Below are 20,116 nucleotides of genomic sequence, written 5' to 3'. Positions count from 1 at the left end.
ATTATATCCTGTGGGTTAGTTTAATATATTCCTTTCCTTTTTGTATTTATAGAAAATTGGTGGTTTGTGTTTAACTTAATATAAAAATGAGATTATACCGTATATACTATTCTGTAATCTTTTCTTCACTTAATAAAATGTTTATCATCTTCCAGTGTCATTAACTATTCTAATATAACATTGTCTTCAGTGCTTACATATTTAGACTTTCAGCATGTTTCCAGTTTCTCCCTAGTTATAAACACAGCTATGAACATCCTTTTAGCTAAATAGATAATTATTTTGATAGTAGGAATGATGATAAAATATTACAGTTCCACAGCATTTTTGGTTAAGAAAACCAAATTTTGTGCTTGGAAATGGCATGAAGATATTTGATAACTTGACTGTCTCTTACTCTTTTTTTCCCCTTACCCTTTAAAGGCAAAATGGACATATCAAGTTTTTGACCAAAGGAGATAATAATGCCGTTGATGACCGAGGCCTCTATAAACAAGGACAACACTGGCTAGAGAAGAAGGATGTCGTGGGGAGAGCAAGGGGGTAAGCATAAAGGGGAGCATTTACTGAGCTTTCCATGTCCCCTGAAACATGGCCCTCTGTCATATCATCTGATCACATGCAATTGAATAGAATGTGTTGGTCATGGTTCTACCAAATCACCTTGTGTCCTTTGAAAAAAGTATGTTTCTTAAAAGGCATCTAAAACTTGAGGTCTACTGCTCCAGAGAGGAAGTAATGGGGTGCAGGAAAAGAGTAGCATATTAGTGATGAGATGATGAATTGGAGTGACAATTTTAAAAATTCGTTTATTTAATTCAAGAAATGTCATTGGGCACCTTCTTGTAAACCTTGCTAGTTTCGGGGTGGAGGGTGAGGGTCCAGAGCAGTATTGATCCTGCTTCCTGAAACCATATTTCTTAGGTAGTTACTGAGTCAGCAACTTAAAGTATTCATCTAAATTAATTTTATCATGTTTATTTCATACTGCTTTATTTCTAGTCTTAAAATCATTGAGGTCAAATGAAATTTAAAAGTTATATTAAGCCTATTTATTTCAGATTTTATCAGGAGAACAGATCAGTGGAGGACAGGAATTGTAAGTTACTGATATGAGGATGTATGGAATTGTTAACTACCTTTTTGTTATTAATAGTATTAACAATAACTCACATTTATCAGGGCTTACTATGTGCCAGAGACTCATTCTAAATTCTTTACAAGTATTACTTCATTTTAACCATGGAACAACCCTAATATTTCCATTCTACAGATGAGGAAACACAGACAGGTTAGGTTCCTTATCTAAGGCCACGCTGATGATGATAAGTGGCTGGCTGACCCCGGAGCCCACCTCTTAACAGCCATCACACCAAAATTATTGGTGTAACACTTCTGAAAGTGGATAGGTTCTGGTTCTTGCTATTTAGAAGCCACATGGGGCTTTTTCCCCTATCAGAACATCTGCTCCTTCTGTAAACACTGGATTCAGAGTGATTCTACTAGAGATCAGGCCACCACACTGAAGCGTTCTCTTTCCACAGATAAGTCAGTGTGAGGTACTAAGTGAAAGCTGCCTCAGTTATAGCATAAGAGATGCTGTTTTGGGGTCAGAGAGATTGGAGCAGAGAAAGCCCCAGTGTGTTTTGTCTCTTTTAAAGCTGTTTGTGTGTATGCCTCCAGTTCAGAGGAACTTCATTTCCTGTGTTGGAGCTAAACATACTTTTTTTTTTCCTTAAGATTTTTATTTATTTTTAAGTAGTCTCTACACCCAACATGGGGCTTGAACTCAAAACCCTGAGATCAAGAGTCACATGCTCCACCAACTGAGCCAGCCAGGCGCCTGAAACATACTGTTATAATACAAACTAGATCATCAGTGCTTCTGAGAAATCACACTCCCATCACCCACAGCTCCTAAGATGCTGCTAATGTGGTTATTCAGACTTGTCAGTCTCCTTGAGTCTTTTTGTTCAAAGTCAGACTATACCCAGACCTTTAGAATAGCTTTCGTGTCTTTACACAATAAAAACAAAATTTTTTTCCAGATAGTTGCACACTAAAAAATTTTACACTGAAGCCTAAGGCCCTAAATAAAAACAAGTTAAATAATTTTATTGAAATATCATTCATATATGCTAGGAGATACAATTCACCACTTAGAAGTATACAATTCAGTGGGTTTTATTATATCCACAAGGTTACATAGCCATCAGCACTGTCTAATTTCAGAACATGTCCACACCCCAGAAAGAAAACTCCATTCTCATTTGCAGTCACTCCCCATCCCCTTTTCCCTGCAGCTCCTGGCAACCACTCATCTACTTTCTGTCTCTATGGGTTGCCTGTTCTGGACATTTTATATAAACCGAATCTTACAATATGTAGTCTTAATTTATGTCTGGCTTCTTTCACCTAGCATCATGTTTTCATGTTACAGCATGTAATAAAAACAATTTTAGAAAATGAAACTAATACTGAACCAACTAAGTATTTAATATGGGTGATTCTTTCTCAGTTGAGGAGGTTGAAAACAGAGGAGAAGCTGTAGTGAAAGAAGAGCAGGAGCAAGAGGAGGAAAGGGTGAGAGGCTGGAGGTCGGGAATGGAGAATATCGACAATGGAAAGAGATGTAAAGGAGAAGGAAGAAGCAGAGTAATTGAGCTCTCTGTCCACTGAAACCAGTTTTAAGGATGAGGCTTTTATTATTTATCCTTTTTTTTTTTTTAAGATTTTACTTATTTATTTGACAGAGAAAGCACAAGCCGGGGGAGCAGCAGGGAGAAGCAGGCTCCTCGCTGAGCAGGAAGCCCGACATGGGGGGCTTAATCCCAGGTGCCTGGGATCATGACCTGAGCAAAAGGCAGACACTTACCCCATTGAACCACCCACGCGCCCCTGGGATGAGGCTTTTGAAATGTACCTTTTACTTAACTTGAAACAGATCATTCTGGAGTAGAAACAATGACCCCTTTTTTCAGTTAGAAGCCATGGTCTAGACTCCCAGATAGAGACTCCTTTGACATCTGACAAAATTATTTTCTCCAAATATCAGCAGGTAGTTTTTCCATCTGAGGGTCCTTCCTCACCAGTGCCTCCCAGGGGCATGTATTTCTCCATATTCTACCTTCTAGATGTTAACTTGGCACAGGCTGCTGTCAGAGTTGACTTTGTGGGTGGCATGTTTTACTTCTTTGCAACCTTCTTCTGCTTATTATCAACTCTGCGCTAGCAAAGTCTCTCCAAGCAGAGCAGGAAAGAGTGCACTGATAAGAATTTAAGATAACTGATGGCAGCAACATTATGTACTTGCCTAGCAGCCCTTTCCTGCTCTGTCCATGGAGGGAAGCAATGAGACAAGCAATCAAATCTTTTCTTTGACTTCGGACTGCCTGTCATATTTTTTGCTTACATTACTCCTAAAGACCAAGTTGCTTCCATTTCTCTCATGGTGGGGTGAGGAAAAACCAACCGTAGAGGGAAAAATGTTTCCATGGAGAACTCATAGGCAGGCTGTGTGATCTGGGAGCTAAAGGTTCTCTGAGCATAGAAACTGCGTGGAGGGAACGGCAAAAGTCTCTATGAGAATGGCTGCTGGTTGATCATCAGACCAGAATCAGCAGCCTGATACTGTTTTAGTAGAAATCACAGATGCTTTTATAGCTTTTAGTCTGCATGTTACTGTGAGGCATCTGCCTTCACCTTCTTAAATTAGATGAGTTCATTGAAAGCCATTGTTCTGATGAAGATCTTATGAGACAGCAGTTATAACCGTTACTGCATTACAAAGGAAAAATACATATTAAAAACACAGAAAACCGGGGCAGCCCCGGTAGCCCAGCGGTTTAACGCCGCCTTCGGCCTAGGGCGTGGTCCTGGAGACCCGGGATCGAGTCCATAGTCTGGCTCCCTGCATGGAGCCTGCTTCTCCCTCTGCCTGTGTCTCTGCCTCTCTCTCTCGGTGTGTCTCTCATGAATAAACAAAATCTTAAAAAAAAAAAAAAATTACATACACAGAAAACCTTTGTGTACCCTCCTAGAGCTTAGCTATGCCATTTTGCAGGGACTGTTACTTTTCAGCTCTTAGAGGTTCCAGGGGTTTAAACTAAAACATGGGCCTTAGGAGGGGATATTATTCGCCACCACATGCCTATTCCAGGCATCTCACTAGCTAGAGCTGAGCTTCTGGTGCTGTAGTGTGCAGAAGCATTATTTGGGTCCCACTTCCACAGATCCTCTGACTCAGTAAATCTGGGGAAGACACAGCAGTCTGCATTTTTAACAGGCTATCCAAGTGATTCTGACAAAGGAGGCTTGGTTTTAGGAAACATCAACTTACAGAATGGAAGTTTGAAGATGAGGAGAGAGAGGGGTCCAGTAATGCCACCAGAAGGGAGAGGGGCAGGATGGGGTGAGGACAGGAGACAGGAAATAAGAGAAGTTCTTCAAAGGAAGGAAGTACACCAAAGACAAAATTTCTGTTTTTCAAGCTTGCCTGAGGCTTCGATGGTGGGGGTGTTATGTGGGAGGTGATTTCTGTTTGTTCACCTTTGGCACGTTGCACAGGTTGAAGATGCCCTGAATAGAAACATCTGGGCTATTTTAAAGTATGCAAAGTTCAGTCTCCACCTTAGCCCAACCTCCGTTCTCCAGGACAAACTCTAGGTCAGTATCATTGGGCCTGGCCTGCTCTAGAGTCAGCAGTAAAAGAGGAGGAGAAAGAACAAAGTTGTGAGTTTGCTAACTACCATTTCCTCCCACAGTGACGGGACCCGGCTAACCTTTCCTTTCACCCCTGAATTCTTAGGAGGTTGAGGAGTATTTTCTCTTGAGGGAAGAAGCAAAGTCCTGGGGCAAATGAGATCTCCAAGGGAAAGGAAAAGAAAGAGGTCTGGACATTCAGACATTCACTCAGGCAGTGTTTACTAGATGCCTACCTACTGTGTATTGCCTTGACAATACAGTGGAGAACGAGACTGGCATCATCTTTGCCCTTATACACCTTAGAGTCAAGTAGGAGAGACAGACACATACAGCTAGTTGTGCAACTAATTATGTAATTTTAAAATGTGCCCAAGGCTCCACAGGAAATATATCAGGTCTATGAGAGTATTTAACAGGTGGTTTTATTAGTTTAAGGGGATAAATTTTAGGGCAGCCCCGGTGGCTCAGCAGCTTAGCGCCGCCTTCGGCTTGGGGTGTGATCCTGGAGACCTGGGATCAAGTCCCACGTTGGCGCTCCCTGCATGTATGGAGTCTGCTTGTCCCTCTGCCTGTGTCTCTGCCTCTCTGTCTCTCTCTGTCTGTCATGAATAAATAAATAAAACCTTTTAAAAGGGGGGGGGGGTAAATTTTAGGGGCAAGGAGAAAGGAAGAGCTAGTGAAAAAACGCAAAGGGATAGCAGCCAAGAGGTGTAGGTGGAGAAATAGATTTGTTGTGTGTTGAAGAAACCAAAGAGGAAGGGATTTCAAGGGAAGTTTGTAGTCCTCAAAGTCAATTCTGCAGAGATGAAAAGGAAGACGGGAGGTGAGCCTAGTCTACTGCATAAAGCAATTTAAACTGTTCTGGAAGAGTTTTTGGGATTAGGAGCACAAGCTAGATTACAAGTGGTTAACAAATGAGAGGGTGGTGAAATCTTAAGTACTGTAACGAGCTGTTACACTCACTTTTTGGACACTTAACATGAAGTACCTTGTAATGATGTGGCCTTGTTTGCCTTGTTGCCCCAGCCAGGCTGACCGCTCCGGGAAGGTTATGACAACAAACCCCGCCCCTAGCACTGAGTCCACAATTTAGAGTCCCCCACCTGGAAGCCCGAGAGACCTTGGGTCCAGTCCTGGTTCTCCTGCACCGCAGCCACACACCTCAGGCAGAGGCCTCTGTTTCCTCATCTGTAAAATGGTGCTTTTCCTAACTTCCCTGTCACATGACTTGTTGAAAGGATCCAATGGGACAGTCTGTACAAATGGACTCTGTGAACTGAACATGAGTTTTTCTGTGGAAGATACCGAGAACATTCGGTAAATGAGACCGGATACCGAGGAAGTTCTGTGATGACCAGTTTTCTGTTTGCTCATTTGTTTAGATTTGTTCCTTATATTGGAATTGTGACGATCCTCATGAATGACTATCCGAAATTTAAGGTAAGAGCCTCTATGATACATTTCCTTAAACATGTCTTCTTCGGCTTACGTCTGGAAGCTATTAAATGGATTACAGACTAATTGTATGGTTTAGTGATTTGTCATGGTCACAAAGGCCAGCTCATGACCAAACTCTGAGGATGTGGAGACTTCTAAAAGCTTCCCTGACTTGTGTTCTGTGTTTATCTTCTAGTATGCCGTCCTCTTCTTGCTGGGTTTATTCGTGCTGGTCCATCGTGAGTAAGAAGTCTACCTTGCTGTTCCTGGAAGATGCCGTACTTTTCGTTCCTGACTGTTTGGAGTAGATATTGGTCTATGATTTGTGGAGTGCAGAACGTACATGTTGGCGCTTCTTGGTAGCAATGGTTTGCATTAGTTTCTGTTTCCACGCCAGGGTCTGTGTGGGCGGGTGCACCAAGACGCGCACCGAGGGGACTCTCAATCACAGGATTTCATATGTTGTCATTGTCACACTTTCACATTTTTGTACATCAGTGAATTTTTTATATTAAAAGGTTGAGCCAAAGCCCCCAGTGTTTGTATTTTGAAGCCAAGCTTCACTTCTAAAGTGCCTACAGAGTTCTGTAAATGAAAATGCAGCTCTGCACGAGTTTGAAACCGTCATTCCTCTTTATAAAATGGGAATGGCATATGCTGAGGTGGTCGTAAGTCTTAACTTTTCAAATTTTAAATAAAAGACTTTGCATATTGAACCCCTTATCCCTGACTTGTGTTTGTCGGGAAAGCTTTGCCTTCCTCTGCTGGCTCTTAGCACCCTTTGGGGAGATAAAAGGCTTTAATGTGAGCCATCCTTCAGCTAAGAAGGTTGTCCTAACACTAACAAGTGGTGTTTGTTTGTTTGTTTGTTTGTTTTTGTAGAGCAAAAGTAGCCATTGGCATTCATAGGAAATCTCTTAGCCATAAAATTGATTCTTCATTAGGGTGTGACTCAGATGTGTAGAAACGAGTTAGTGTTGCTGAAAGGTTCAGAAAATCTCGCTGTGCTGTAAAGGCTCCATCCTTTTTTGCACCTGAGACACTCTCAGCCCTTTCTACACTGCAGTGTGTTTCAGCATCTGGAGGAAGCAGGAGGAAGGTGCTGGAGGGCTAGGTGCTACTTGTTTTTTAAAAACCCTTATTTGACTGAGGCTGTTCTCTTAAGTGCCTGACTTCACTTTTCTCTCATATAGACTTAAAGAAGGCTTAAAGTAGTGAATGCAGAGCCCAGTTGTGTCTCTCTTCCTCTCATATTGAGGCAGTTAGGAAAATGGCCAGTGTAGGGTAAGCCAGTGTGTTTTAAGTACAGAATATTCTTAATTCTTTTGTTCTCTTCTTGTATTGTGAAATCTGAAAGTAAGCAAATTTTCTGTGTTGGACTAGATGAGCAGTTTCTATTATTTGTTCAGCCGAGGTAGATCAGCTGAGGTGGAGATCAATCCATGCTTTAATGCTAATGGAATCAGCATTAAACAATGGAGACAATTTACAACTAAGAACAGTTAATCTTCTGAAGCTCTCCCTTATAGAGAATAGTGCCATCAAAATCCATTAACTAGGCTTTAGCCTTTAAATTTTGGATCGGGCTCTTAATGATCTCAACTGAGTATGAAAATTGGCACATCAGTGCTAACAAGTGCTTCTTTGAACCTGCCCGGGAGGCTTGTATTATACTTATGTTTCCTCATGAGCCATGGAGAGCATGGAAGCAGTCCCCCATTCGTAAAATGGCAGAAAATTGCTACTCTCTCCATGTTTTCCCTCCTTATCACCTGCAGAGGATGGGGTTAACTGCTTGGCCTAACTGTCCTGGCTCTGTTTTGGTAGCAACCTTTCTAGGACTACTCTGGAGAAGTAGTGTGCTTTGCTGCTCAAGGCTGGGATCCTGGGCTTGTTTGTCATCCTCACTTGCCTGAGTTATACTTGTATCCTCAGCCATCCAGATTTCTCCTCTGTATATACTTACACAGTTAAACCATTAAGTATTTTCCTCATTTGCATATTTTCACACCCCGTTTTGTTTTTTCTCCTTTGCTGGATGCTCTCGTTGGAAGAAACAGCTAAATTTTAGAAATAATCAAACCATTCAAAAGTATTCAAATTATTCTACTAGTCAAATAAAGATTATTTTGGGAGAGAGGTTTTATGTTGTTAGTTTTTCTATTGTCTGGTTTAGTGCTAAAACCAGATTTAAAGCTGGGCAGTTTTTTACCAGTAAATGTATTTTATTTTATTTTTATTTATTTTATTTTTTTAGTAAATGTGTTTTAAAAGCTCATAGAGAATGCAAGGCATCCCAGAGATGTTCAGTTTGGTGTTTTAATGAAATTGTAAGCTCTTTGAAATTTGGCTGGGCTACTGGGAAGTTGGGATGGCTTGCCCATTGTGAGTGCTGGGGATCGAAGAGTATGAGGATTGATAAAACTTCAAGTAAGAACTTGATCATGGGATTGTCTCTTGGCTGTGACTCCTCCACCATTATCACTCCCAACCAGGAAGTCTCTACAGGTTATTGGCAAATGCCCATCCTCACTCCTAGTTCCTGTCTCTCTGTTCCCTCCGGACATTTCCACTTGATTGTCCTCTCTATAAATTTAAGCTCAGAGCAATTCCTGCAAACTAACCCTCCAGATTTCACCGTTTCTTTGAAGGAGTATTCACCTAGATTCTTTCATATTCCCACCATATGTAGTCACTCACAAACTCGACATGTACCCCTGTCATTCCATCTCATTGTCATTGTCTGACTCCAGAAACAGTCAGTGGTTCCCTTTGCTTGGGTACTTCTATGTTTCAGCTTCCCTGCAGCGTGCCAGTCTGTGTCTGAGATCATTTCCACTCATTAATCAATTGTAGTACCCCGTTTACTTTAAGAAGCATCTTTTGGGCCATCTTATATTACCTACATGGGAAGTTTGGACTTTGAATTCAACCAACATTAAGCACCCTGTGGTATACTGCTGTATCTTCACTTATATCCCACTTGTCTGGGTCTCACTTTTTGCACAGAGTAACTGTCCATCTTTCAGCGTTTGGAACCTATGCTATTTGTGTAAGTTTGTGGATATGGCCTCAAGTTCCCCCATCAAATGGCAAGCTTCTCCTAGGCAGGGGCCCTGTTTTATAGGCAGTGTACTCTGTTATCCCAGTAGCATCTAACAGCATGTACTAAATGTTCTGTATGATGATGCTTGGAACCAGAAGCAGTTACTTAGGGTATCATTATTCTTTTTTTAAAGATTTTATTTATTTGAAAGAGAGAGAGGGAGGGAGGGAGGGAGAGAGAATGAATTGGGGGGAGGGGCAGAGAGAGAAGGAGAAGCAAACTCCATACTGATCAGGTAGCCTAACACAGGGCTCAATCCCAGGACTCTCAGATCATGACCTGAGCTGAAGTCAAGACACTTAACCAACTGAGCCACCCAGGCGCCCCAGTAACTTCAGTAGAATTATTGTTAAGCTGTTATTCTGAGGCAGAGCATATGAATCATTAAACTCATTTGCCCTTTCCTGGTATTTACTAAGTACATTATCTTGGTCTTGCCAAATTTGAATCTGTAAACTTTTTCTCCCGTGATTTCATTTTAATAGCATGTTCCATTTTTAGAATTTTTTATGTTAATCCTGTTTTCTGGGGTGCCTGGGTAGCTCAGTTGATTAAGCATCTGCCTTTGACTCAAGTCATGATCTCAGGGTCCTGGGATCAAGCCCTGCGTCAGGCTCCATGCTCAACCAGGAGTCTGCTTCTCCCTCTCCCTCTACCCCTCCCTCCACTCATGTTTTCTCTCATTCTATCAAATAAATAAAATCTTTTTTTAAAAAACCTGTTTCTGCCTTTTTATGTGTGTCCTCAGGCTTTTCCTGGATTCTCTTAATGGGAAAAGTATTGGTGTTTGTCTCTTTTCTTAGAGTGTCCCAGGCTTCTCAGAGAACCTAGGCTTAAAATAAAGGTACCTGGGTAGCTCAGTCGGGTAAGCATCTGACTCTTGATTTTGGCTCAGGTTGTGATCTCAGGGTCATGAGATAGAGCCCCACATTGGGCTCTGCACTCAATAAGGAGTCTGTTGGAGATTTTCTCTCTCTCTCTCTCTCTCTCTCTCTCTCTCTCTCCCCCTCTCTCTCTCTCATAAATAAATCTTTAAAAGAAGAAAAAGGAATAAAGGCTCTGTGATCCTTAAATGCATTGCTTGGTCATTTGCTTTAGTGTGTTACCAAGTCCATACAGCACCTAAGAACAATGTGTGGGATTATCTCAGCATCTGAGGACACCTTTCTTATAACATTTATCATTTTATTGAGCTTCTAGAATGATCCAGCTGATTGTAGCTGACTCAGTAGATTGTCTACCTTCCTCAAGATGCTCCATCAGTTGGGACAGCCTATTCAGACTGTTTCCTGGCAAGGTATATTTTTGTTACAATTCTCCCTTACTAGAACTAAGTAATATCAGATAGACTTTTAGAAATAAACAACAAATATGACCCTTTGCACACAAGTATTGGTGAACCTGGGTGTAGAAGGAATTCTGTGTAACCAAGAAATATTAAAGACTAGAATATGTAGGAGTTAGGGGAACAAAAAAAAAAAAAAAAAAGGACAATGCCTTCTAGATGTCATGTAGCATTCCAGATCCTTAGAATTTTTTCCAGCCTCAGCTCTCAACAGAATCCATATTCTTGTACCCTTGACATTGGTCACACTGTACAGACACCTAATCTTCACTTATGCTGGTCACTTTGCCCAGAGTGCCTGCTCACTCCTATACCTGCTGAAAACTTATTCAGCAGATGCTTTTATTGAGCATCTACTCTGTGCCAGATTTTGGGCTAGCCCCTGGGGATACAAAGATACAAGGAACTGCTAGGAACTCAGTGCCTTAACCAGGGCAACATGTAAGTCGTTTTCTTCCACATAGAACCATAAGTGGAGTGATAGATACATAGAGAGCTCGAAAAAAGACTGTTTCTTAATTCTCAGCTAAACTCTTGAGTGTATAGTGCTTCCCACACAGTGTTGCCTGGACTTTGTGTCCTCTTTAACAGTGCCCTCAGAGTGATCTGTCTTATGTGTGTCCCATACCCTGACCAGTTCCTTGAAGGCGGTAAGACAAAGCCAACCTCTGGTTCATCCTTGTGTATCTTCTAGTCCTTTTATAGGGCTTTGCCCATTTTAGATTTATTTATTAATAAATTGTTCCAAAAGGATTTGTTCCAAAAAGGATTTGGAGCAGCTCACAAAGATACATCTAGTACTATATGATAAGATACAAAATAATTGAAGAATCTAAGGTTGAAGTCAGTGTGGGAAGAAAAAAGGATGAAGTCAGAGACGAGGTTAGTGCCCACAAGACACATCAAACAATTCTGCTGTCTGCTGGAGGAGATCCATGGTGTTAATTCTCACCTCCTTAGGCGCTAATGTAAAGAGGGAAACCGTGATTTCTGTGCCATATGGAATGGGCATAAAATGGAATTAACAACAAAAAACGTTATAATGATACCCAAGGACCAAGAAATTTCTCTCCTGGGACCTCACTGCAAGGGCACTGTATGATGTCATGCAATAATCTCTATATTAAGTAGCCTAATGGTCTTCATAGAACTGTTTCAGAGAATGTTCCTTTAGTGTCAAGTATGGTTCATCAGCTTCTGCAGAGAGCCACCTCACAAAACACCAGCTACCCATCTAATCAAGAACCTCCAAGCACCTTTCGTGTAGAACAGTTTCCTTGATCTTTCAAAATTCATTACTTCTTTTTAAGAAACCTAATCTCATACCTCTTCTCCATTCTCACAAACTCTCTCTCAGGTCTATTTTATCCAACCTCCATCTTCACCAGCTAAGAATGTTTTATCTTGCTGTTTCTCAAGTTTGTACTATAAAAACAAGTTATTTCTTTCTCATATACAATTATATTATTATATTGAATGTGACTTTCAAACTATAAATCCCTATTCTACCAATCTTGGGAGTTTCTGGACTGGTACCCACTCTTGATTAAGAATCATTTCTCTGGAACCCTTACTTTAATTGGCCAGTTTATTTAGATTGGTAAGATGTGTTCCAGCTTTACATTAAGGAGTCTAGTTAATAGAATTTGTACTCAGGATTTATGTCAGGCAACTAAGAAAATCACTAGCATGAGGCTTGATCAAAGGGGTCAGCCTGACAACTTAAGTGGAAAAAGACTGCTATAGAACTTGTTTCTGGGAATTGGTCAAAAGGTGAGGTAGATATGCTGGCCTTTTAGTTTATCAAACAACTCACAGTGTAATAGGCATTTTGTTGACTGTTGCGTCAACACCCCAACTTTAGTGACTGTCCAGAGAATCTTTTCTTTCCCCTGTAGTGGGCTTCAGATTTAAAGCAGGCTTCTGCTTTCCCCAGGACCCAGGTAATAATTTTGAGTACTTAGAATTTGTCATGTGCTCCGCTAATTGCTTTTGAAATTATGACATATTTTTATTTTCTCTTTAGTCTTCAAAATAAACTCTATTTTCAGGATCCCTGGGTGGCGCAGCAGTTTGGCGCCTGCCTTTGGCCCAGGGCACAATCCTGGAGACCTGGGATCGAATCCCACATCGGGCTCCCAGTGCATGGAGCCTGCTTCTCCCTCTGCCTGTGTCTCTGCCTCTCTCTCTCTCTCTCTGTGTGTGTGACTATCATAAATAAATAAGTTGAAAAAAATTAAAAACAATTAAAAATAAAATAAAATAAAATAAACTCTATTTTCAAAAGAGAAACCAGAAGTTAAGAAATTTGTCCAGGGTCTCCTGGCCCGTGAATGGATGGCACAACCACACCTCGAAGTGTGTTGCTCTTCTCATGTCACAATGTTGGGTGTCAAAACCCAGTCCTTGTATCTTTATGATATCTAATGAGACTCTTTCATTTGACATAAATCCCACAACTGCAGGGTCCTTGGGAATTTTTCAGAGACTCTAGATATTTCTTCTGTGGACTTGCTCAGATTAGCAAATCTGTTAGAAATAGTGAAATTCTCAGGCAGATTTCCAAGCATTTAAACGTCTTTAGAGTTTAAAGAGTATTAATTTCAGTTACTGAATGTCCCCTGAAATACATGACTATCCCACCCAAATAATTATGAATGCTGGGTCCGGGGCTCATCACTCTCTAAGGCTTTTATAAGTTCCCTGAGCATCTGTGCCATTTAGCTGAGGAACAGCTGCTTAGCTCCCTTACCCACTAGTGGGATTGTCATCACTTTCTTGATAGATGTAGGGATTTTCTCTCTCTCTCTCTTTTTTTTTTTTTTTTTCAAATATTGCCTTAAAAATATTTTGTGTTTTGGCAATTTCAGTTTCTGGTACATTTCTTTATTAATGGTGAATGTTCTGGTTTTCTAGCTAACTCTTATGTGTTCCCTCTGACTTTGGGAAATTGCATCCTATATCCCCAACTCTCCTCTTGAAGATTGAGCTATTTCTCTGATTGTCCAGTCCTTTCCCAAACTAAAGAGCAGGACTGAGATATCTCAGGATGTTTCTCTTCATCTCATCCTCCCAGCCCACACAGATGGAGATCTGGGCTCAAAGGTTTGCCAGGAGAGTAATTTTACACCATTCTTTTTTGAGCAGCTCTGCATTTGTTATTCCTTTTCACCAGACGTATGTCTAATTTAAATTTCTGCTTTTGAATTCCTCTGTTGTCCTCTGCACTTTTCATGTGTGTGAAGTCCACTCTGGTTTTCTCCATTTGTGTGGTTTCTCTGCAACTAACTTGCTTTGTACTTGAGTTAACTCACCTATAAAATGGGCATACTACTAGTCTTTACTACATCAAAATAGTGTTGACGATCAAAGGAGCATGCCCTAAGTACTTTTGGAAAAAACAACAAAGATTCAGTTGTGAAAAAATGTTACTTATAATTGATTTCAATTTAATGAAAATAGAGCGAACAGTAACATGTGTCCTTTATTTCAAGCAATCTGTGATTAAAAACCATGGTGCAGCTTAAATGTTTTGTTGCTGTTGGTTATAACAGGGTTTGCCATGTATCTTTTTTGTGGGGGGGGGGGGCATGTATCTTTCACCTCTTAATCATCTTTAGGATTGACTTGTGAATCTTATGTAGATTTCCTGTGGATATCCTTGAGACACCTGAGAAGGGCCCAGTGTAAGCACTGGAGAACTTCCCTGGGGGCCTCCACATGATTCACTGCCAGTCTTCCCAGTGGGATGGAGGCCCTTAGAATTCCCTTGCCATCACAGTACACTTGGGAAACAGGCAGTGGGCAGCTGAGCTCCTCGCTCTAAACTCAGAGCCTGGCACACTCCCTGGGACATCCAGCTTGGACATCCAGCTGCTACCCTGCTTCTTCAAGGTCTTCAGAGGCCCCTCACTTGTTGTGCTAGCCTAACAGATAAAATGATCCCACTGGGGGCTCCTGAGGTCAGTTCTGGAACTATGGTTGGAGCTGTGAATCTAGCCTGTGACAGAGGAGACTTGGCTGGAGTATAAATGAACTGGTCAGAGCAGAACCCAGAGACCCAGGGTACCCTGCAGAAGTGAGGACAAACTCTAAATGCACTGCCTTCTCCCTTTCTCCCCTGAGAAATCTAAACCAACTTGATGTTAACACTTGAGATGGTTGGTAAATTGGGAGTGGGTATGTTTTAGGGAAATAGCATCTGCCCTGCATGATTTTGGGGGCCTGACAGAGTAGTCCAAACAGACCCGAAGTCTGATTCTAGTGTCAGTCTGAGCAAGTGACTCAACCTCTGAGCCTGTTCCCAGTTATAAAATGAGGGTTAAACCTACCAAATAAGGTTTCTTCAAGCATTTAAGTGAAGCAACACTCAATACCAGCTCCTGTGTGTTGCCATTAATTTCTACATCTGTGAGCCAGAGGACAGGGAGACAGGGAGGGGGTCACAAAGGGAACGATTATTATGGGAAGGTGATAAGAGCTATATTTGTACACCATGGCTGAGCAGTGAGAATGCAGAGGTGTAAATGCCAGAGTGGGGGATGAGAAGCTAGGAGACTGGGGGAAAAGCCAGGGCCAGAAATGGAGTGTCCCTCTCCTGTGTGTCATGCACCTAGGAACTCAACATGATAACCAGCCTCTCCTAATTCACTTTCCCTTTTAGAGTGGTGATCCATAGAGTTAGCAGGCCTTGCTGAGCTAGATACATGAAAGGGTAATAATACCAAGTACCATTATTGAGCCAGACTGGGAAGTAGGTTCAGTCACAGCTAAACCATGCAGTGTTTCAGGGAAGAGCCCAGAATCCCAGGGTTGGTCTGCACCCCACTCCTTCATCATTCATTCCTTTGGCACTGTTTCCCCAGCGAGATGGTAAACTCCCTTGAATTATCTTGTTTCCTCTCCTGTGCCTAGCATGGTGCTCCTGAAGGTTGGTGTTTAGTGAACATTTAAGCAAAACATTGAGGCAAAAATAAATGTATTATTCTGGAGCACAGCGTTTTACTCATTAAGTGATGGCAGTGACCCAATAGTTCTTTCCAAAACAAGTCTGGACTTGGGAGGAGGAGAATGCTGGTTGTGAGAGGGCAGTCCTATAGGACTGCTCCTTCCTGCCACAAAATAATTGTGCTAAATGTAAAATTATTACAAATAGGGTAATAGTTATTACTATTTTACAGTTGAAACTGAGGTTCAGGGGAATCGCACAATTTGTATATGAACTCCTGGTCTGGTCCCCAGAAAGCTGCCTCCTGCCCAAGTGGTATACAGCGTTCATTCCTGGGGTTGGGGGTACTCACTATCTCACCATCCATCATTCTGCACTGTCAGCTGGAGCACCTGCTGTGGTTTCTACACCACCTGGGGAGTGCTGGCGGTGAGAAGGCAGAGAGCAGAGTGAACATGGGTCACATTCCCTAAGAGGGAGGGGCTGGCAGGCATTTTTATGGCTCTCCTGGTGCTTGGCACTTTGCGGGGCACTGTAGCGCGAGGGTCCTCAACCCTACTCTTACAGAGGTTCCAAAGCGAAGTAACCACTCGTGGGCCGAAAGCCAGTGGGAGCAGCGAGGCGGTCACCGAGGAAACGGGCTTTGCCCGGGGTCAGGGTCCTCGGCCGGAGGGTAGTGGGCGTGGACGCCAACGCCCAGTAGTGGAAGCAGTGCCAAGGCGGGCGCGAGAGCGCAAGCGCGCCGCGCGGGGGGTCCTGCGGGGCGGGGCGTTCTGGGGGCAGGGCTGGGGCTGCTGCGAGCGCGGGGGGCGGGCTCCTCCGGACAGGCTCCGCCCCACCCCCGGGGCGCGGGTTTAAAAGGAGGAAAGGAGGGCGCCGCGGCTTCGGCGGCTGCGAAGTGCACAGGGGTTGGAGGAGCGGCGAGGCTGCAGCCATGACCCTGCGGGCGGGGGGCGCTCGGCTGCTCAGCGGGCTGCTGCTCTTCGCTCTGCTCGCTGCGGCTGCCGGGGCCGCGCCGCTCAGCTGGGGTACCCCAGAGCATCGCAGCGGGGCCATCAAGATCCGAGTGCACCCGCGGGGCAACCTCTGGGCCACCGGTAAGTCTTCGGGACCCGGGCAAGCGCCCCTCACCCTGCTCTGATCCCATTTTCTTTCTCAGGCCGTTTCTCGGCCGCGGACACTCGTGTCTGCGCTGGTGAGGACCCTGGAACTTGTCTAATAGATGGAAAACTTGACACCCAGACACATCACTCAGCCAGTTAAAGCAGAGCTGGGTCTGGATCCTAGATCTGCCTGCCAGCCAGTGCCCCTTGCCTTAGGCAGGTCTACTACTGAGTCTTCCAACCTCTGGTGTGTCTTCTCTTTGCACCTCGCCTTCCAGACAATTCTTCACTCTCCACTTTCCTCCTTGCCCTTGCCTTGTCCCTCTTGTAAGCAGGCAGCACAACTGGCAGAGCTTCCCACTGGCCCTTTGCCATCTAACCTCCTTCCAGCTGTACCATCCTCTCCATCATCTCTTCCTGTTCAGGAGAAGCGGCGGTACAGGCTTTGCCACCACCCAGGGGTGTTTGTGTCTCCTTGAGGAGGAGGAGGAAGATTGATCGGGGATCTTCCCAGCATGAGAACTGAAAGTTGGGAGAGGTGGGGAACTTTCCCACTGGGATAGAATCCTTGCTCCCCAACTTCCTTGTGCCTTGGCACCACCTTTCTAGGTCACTTCATGGGCAAGAAGAGTCTGGAAACCCCCAGCCCATTCCTCTTGGGGACAGCTTCCCACGTCTCCCTGAGGGACCAGAGACTGCAGCTGAGTCATGATCTGCCCAGGATCCTCCGTCTAAAGAAAGTTCTGGGCATGAGCCTCAGTGGGCCAGCACCTCAGCCCCAGGTGAGCCAAGCTCCAACCTCAGACTCAGGAGAGGCCCAGCCAGGGCTGCTCCTGGTTCCAGCATTGGGCATAGCGTGTGACAGCCCCCCAGGGTGTGATGGGCCTCAGAAAGCCAGGGATTCCAGGCTCTCTGTGTGATCCAGAGTCAAAGGGAAAAGACTTCAAAGAAAAGAAGCTGACCTTCCCAGCAAACCTAACAGAGCAAGAAGTAGGGAGAAAGTTCCCCCTCACCCAGACCCCAGTCTAAAGTCACAGCCTAGGATTAATTAGCCAGCCTCTTGCAACGGGACCTTCTCCACACCCTCCCTGACTTGCCCCACCCCAGCTTCCACCTTTGCTGTACCTTGTTTGTACTTGTGGCTACAGCTGGGATCCTGAGGCCCAGAAAGGAGAAGAGTCAGCATCGGAGACAGAGTCAGACCTTGTTCACCTTGACCAGCACTCTTCTCAGTCACTCATCTGCCTCAGTGACCCTCACTGCAGGGTTTCTCAACCTCAGGACTCTTGACATTCAGGGCTGGAGAATTCTTTCTTGTGGGGGCTGCCCTGTGCATTGGTGGAAGTTTTATTTTTTATTTTTAAAGACTTTATTTATGAAAGAGAGAGAGAGAGAGGCAGAGACACAGGCAGAGGGAGAAGCAGGCTCCTTGCGGGGAGCCTGATGCAGGACTCTATCCCTGGACCCCAGGATCATGCCCTGAGCCAAAGATAGACACTGAACCACTGAGCCACCCAGGTGCCCTGGAGGTATAGTGTTATCCCTTGTCTCTACCCACTAGAGCATCCTCCCCACCACCACCCCATTTGTGACAATCACAAAAAACCCCAAAACAACACCAAAAGAAAGGCCTCCAGACTTCGCCAGAGCTCTTCTCGTGAGAGGGAAGGGGAGGGAGCCCAAATTACCCCTGTTTGAAACCACTGACCTATGACATTCAAGACCTGAAAGCTAGAGCTAAGCCAGCTTTAGTGTCTAGCCTGGTGGAAGGGCAGTTCCTCCATTCCCTGCTCCTGATGCTGTCCCCATCCCACACCACCTTCCCTCATACTTTGTTACTGTGCTCAGAAGGCAGGGTAGTGTGGTAGAATGTGGGTTCTGGTGACAGCATGCTAGCCTCATAACCTAGCTGTTTAGTAGTTGTGCGACTTTAAAGGCCTATCTTCCTCATGTATAAAATGGGGATGATAGCACCTATCTTGTATTAAATGAGACCATTTGTGTCATGTCTTCAGCATGATGCCTGGCACGTAGAAACCACTTAGTAAATAGGAGCTGTTGCCGGTCTGGGAGCTCCCTGGGAGCACCTGTCACAGACTCACCTTCATATCCCCCACTGTGCCCAGCATATAGTGCATGTATTTTCAAAGAAGGGAGGGGCATTTCCTAGAGATGGTCCAACGCCAGCCCCAGTCAACCTCCCGGGCCCTCCCTGTGCACAAAACCACCAGCACCTGGGGACCTCAGATATAGGGACCAGGAGCTTCGGCTAGCTGAGTCTGAAGGGAGGTGGTGTTACCCTGGAGCTGTTGGTCATGCAGACCAACTAGCGAACCTCAGAGGAAGCAGTACATACCTAGCCCGGGGGGGTGGGGCTTCACAAGTGAGGTCTGGGGCAGAGCTGGGGGTGAAGGAGTGAAAACGCTGACACTGGGCTAGATCCTTCCACGATTTCCTTGACTGTCATGACCACTCTGAAGTTGGGGCTGTCACTCTGAGATAATCGGTGCCCTGACCCTTCCCAGGCTCTTCTTCAGAGAGAAAAGTGCTGGGGTAGCCTGCCTAAGCTAAGAGCCTGCCCCTGCCTACCTCCGTGGATGCCTAGCATTCAGGAACAATGGGACACCCCTATCATTTGGCCCCTCTGCCCAGGTCAATTCTTCCATCTGTTCCCCTTCAGGACAGGAGGATGCTGATGCAAATGCTGCAGAAGGGAGGCTGGTAATGAGGAAGAGATGCCCACGTGACTTAGACTGTGCCCATCCAGGGAAGGTGCTGAATGGGACCCTGGCAGTGGCCCCATCTGGAAGTAAAACCTGAGCTCAAATGTCTGTTACTATGTTACTCTGATTTCGGTTGTGTCGCCAGGAATATTCCCGATGCAGACACAAATTATGTCCCTGCTGTATTTCTTGCTTCCCTGTTGAAGTTGTGAATAAAACCCTTGCTCTTAAGTAGAATGTCTGGTCCTCTCCTTCCTGCCACGTTTGAGGGCATGGGAGGGAAGGGGCACTGAAGGACAGGATGTCCAGTGAGATGGGGCTGGCTCCAAAAAGCCAAGACAACTTCATGACACCAGCCTACCCAGGACTCCTGTTCAGTCGCTCATTCAGCAAGCAGGTACCCAGCACCTGTGGTATGCACCAGGTCCTGTGCCAGGCGCTGCGCTCTTACTCTCACCCCTGCCACGTACTGCGTACTGGCCTGTGTGAGGAAGCTGCCTCCACTACATGATGGGGTTTTGCTCACCCCATTCCGTTTCATCCCCACGCCACGCTTTGAGGGGAGTTCCCCAAGCCTACAAGGGAGTGAGCCGAGCTAAGTAAGATTCAGACCTCACTGCTTTCTCTCTTCTCTGGCCCTGGGTAGATTTGCCACATTTAGCAAATAAAAATACAGGACACATTTAATTCTCATTTCATAGAACAATTTTTTCATGTGAGATATCCTAAGTATTGCATGGACATATTTGT

General features: G+C 44.5%; 2 protein-coding genes across 7 annotated transcripts in view; both read left to right on the top strand.

Annotated features, from left to right (window-relative positions):
- The window catches only part of SEC11A (SEC11 homolog A, signal peptidase complex subunit), a 40,232-nt gene extending 33,375 nt beyond the window's left edge, over window positions 1–6,857 (top strand). For 3 of the 5 annotated variants that reach the window (XM_072800810.1, XM_072800838.1, XM_072800831.1), the window contains 3 exons: window positions 424–543; window positions 6,087–6,144; window positions 6,338–6,857. In XM_072800810.1, coding sequence (XP_072656911.1) covers window positions 424–543; window positions 6,087–6,144; window positions 6,338–6,388 — 229 coding nt within the window. In that variant the 3' untranslated portion in view covers window positions 6,389–6,857. Of the gene's footprint in view, window positions 1–423; window positions 544–1,061; window positions 1,100–6,086; window positions 6,145–6,337 lie in introns of all 5 variants that reach the window. The other 2 variants (XM_072800821.1, XM_072800849.1) reach the window with 1 other exon arrangement.
- Window positions 6,858–8,573: 1,716 nt separating this feature from the next.
- NMB (neuromedin B) lies at window positions 8,574–19,597 on the top strand. 2 transcript variants are annotated; one of them, XM_072800864.1, is made up of 3 exons: window positions 8,574–16,637; window positions 17,253–17,425; window positions 19,324–19,597. In XM_072800864.1, exons 1-3 carry the CDS (start codon window positions 16,475–16,477, stop codon window positions 19,366–19,368), a joined length of 381 nt encoding a protein of 126 aa, XP_072656965.1. In that variant the 5' UTR covers window positions 8,574–16,474; the 3' UTR covers window positions 19,369–19,597. The 2 variants fall into 2 exon arrangements, with proteins under 2 accessions (XP_072656965.1, XP_072656972.1); XM_072800871.1 differs by having other exon boundaries at window positions 16,373–16,637; window positions 19,329–19,597.
- The last annotated feature ends 519 nt before the right edge of the window (window positions 19,598–20,116 follow it).

This window comes from Canis lupus, chromosome 2, assembly GCF_048164855.1.
Source record: "Canis lupus baileyi chromosome 2, mCanLup2.hap1, whole genome shotgun sequence".
Taxonomy (NCBI): domain Eukaryota; kingdom Metazoa; phylum Chordata; class Mammalia; order Carnivora; family Canidae; genus Canis; species Canis lupus.
The sequence above is the reverse complement of the archived record's forward strand: the minus strand, read 5'-3'. Positions and strand labels throughout refer to the sequence as shown.

Bases quoted from the DNA above. Each gene is read 5' to 3' on its own strand.
- NMB (XM_072800871.1), top strand. From the start codon at position 16,475: ATGACCCTGCGGGCGGGGGGCGCTCGGCTGCTCAGCGGGCTGCTGCTC. The intron at 16,638-17,252 runs GTAAGTCTTCGG...CCACCTTTCTAG, and splicing joins GGGCAACCTCTGGGCCACCG to GTCACTTCATGGGCAAGAAG. The intron at 17,426-19,328 runs GTGAGCCAAGCT...CCTTCAGGACAG, and splicing joins GGCCAGCACCTCAGCCCCAG to GAGGATGCTGATGCAAATGC.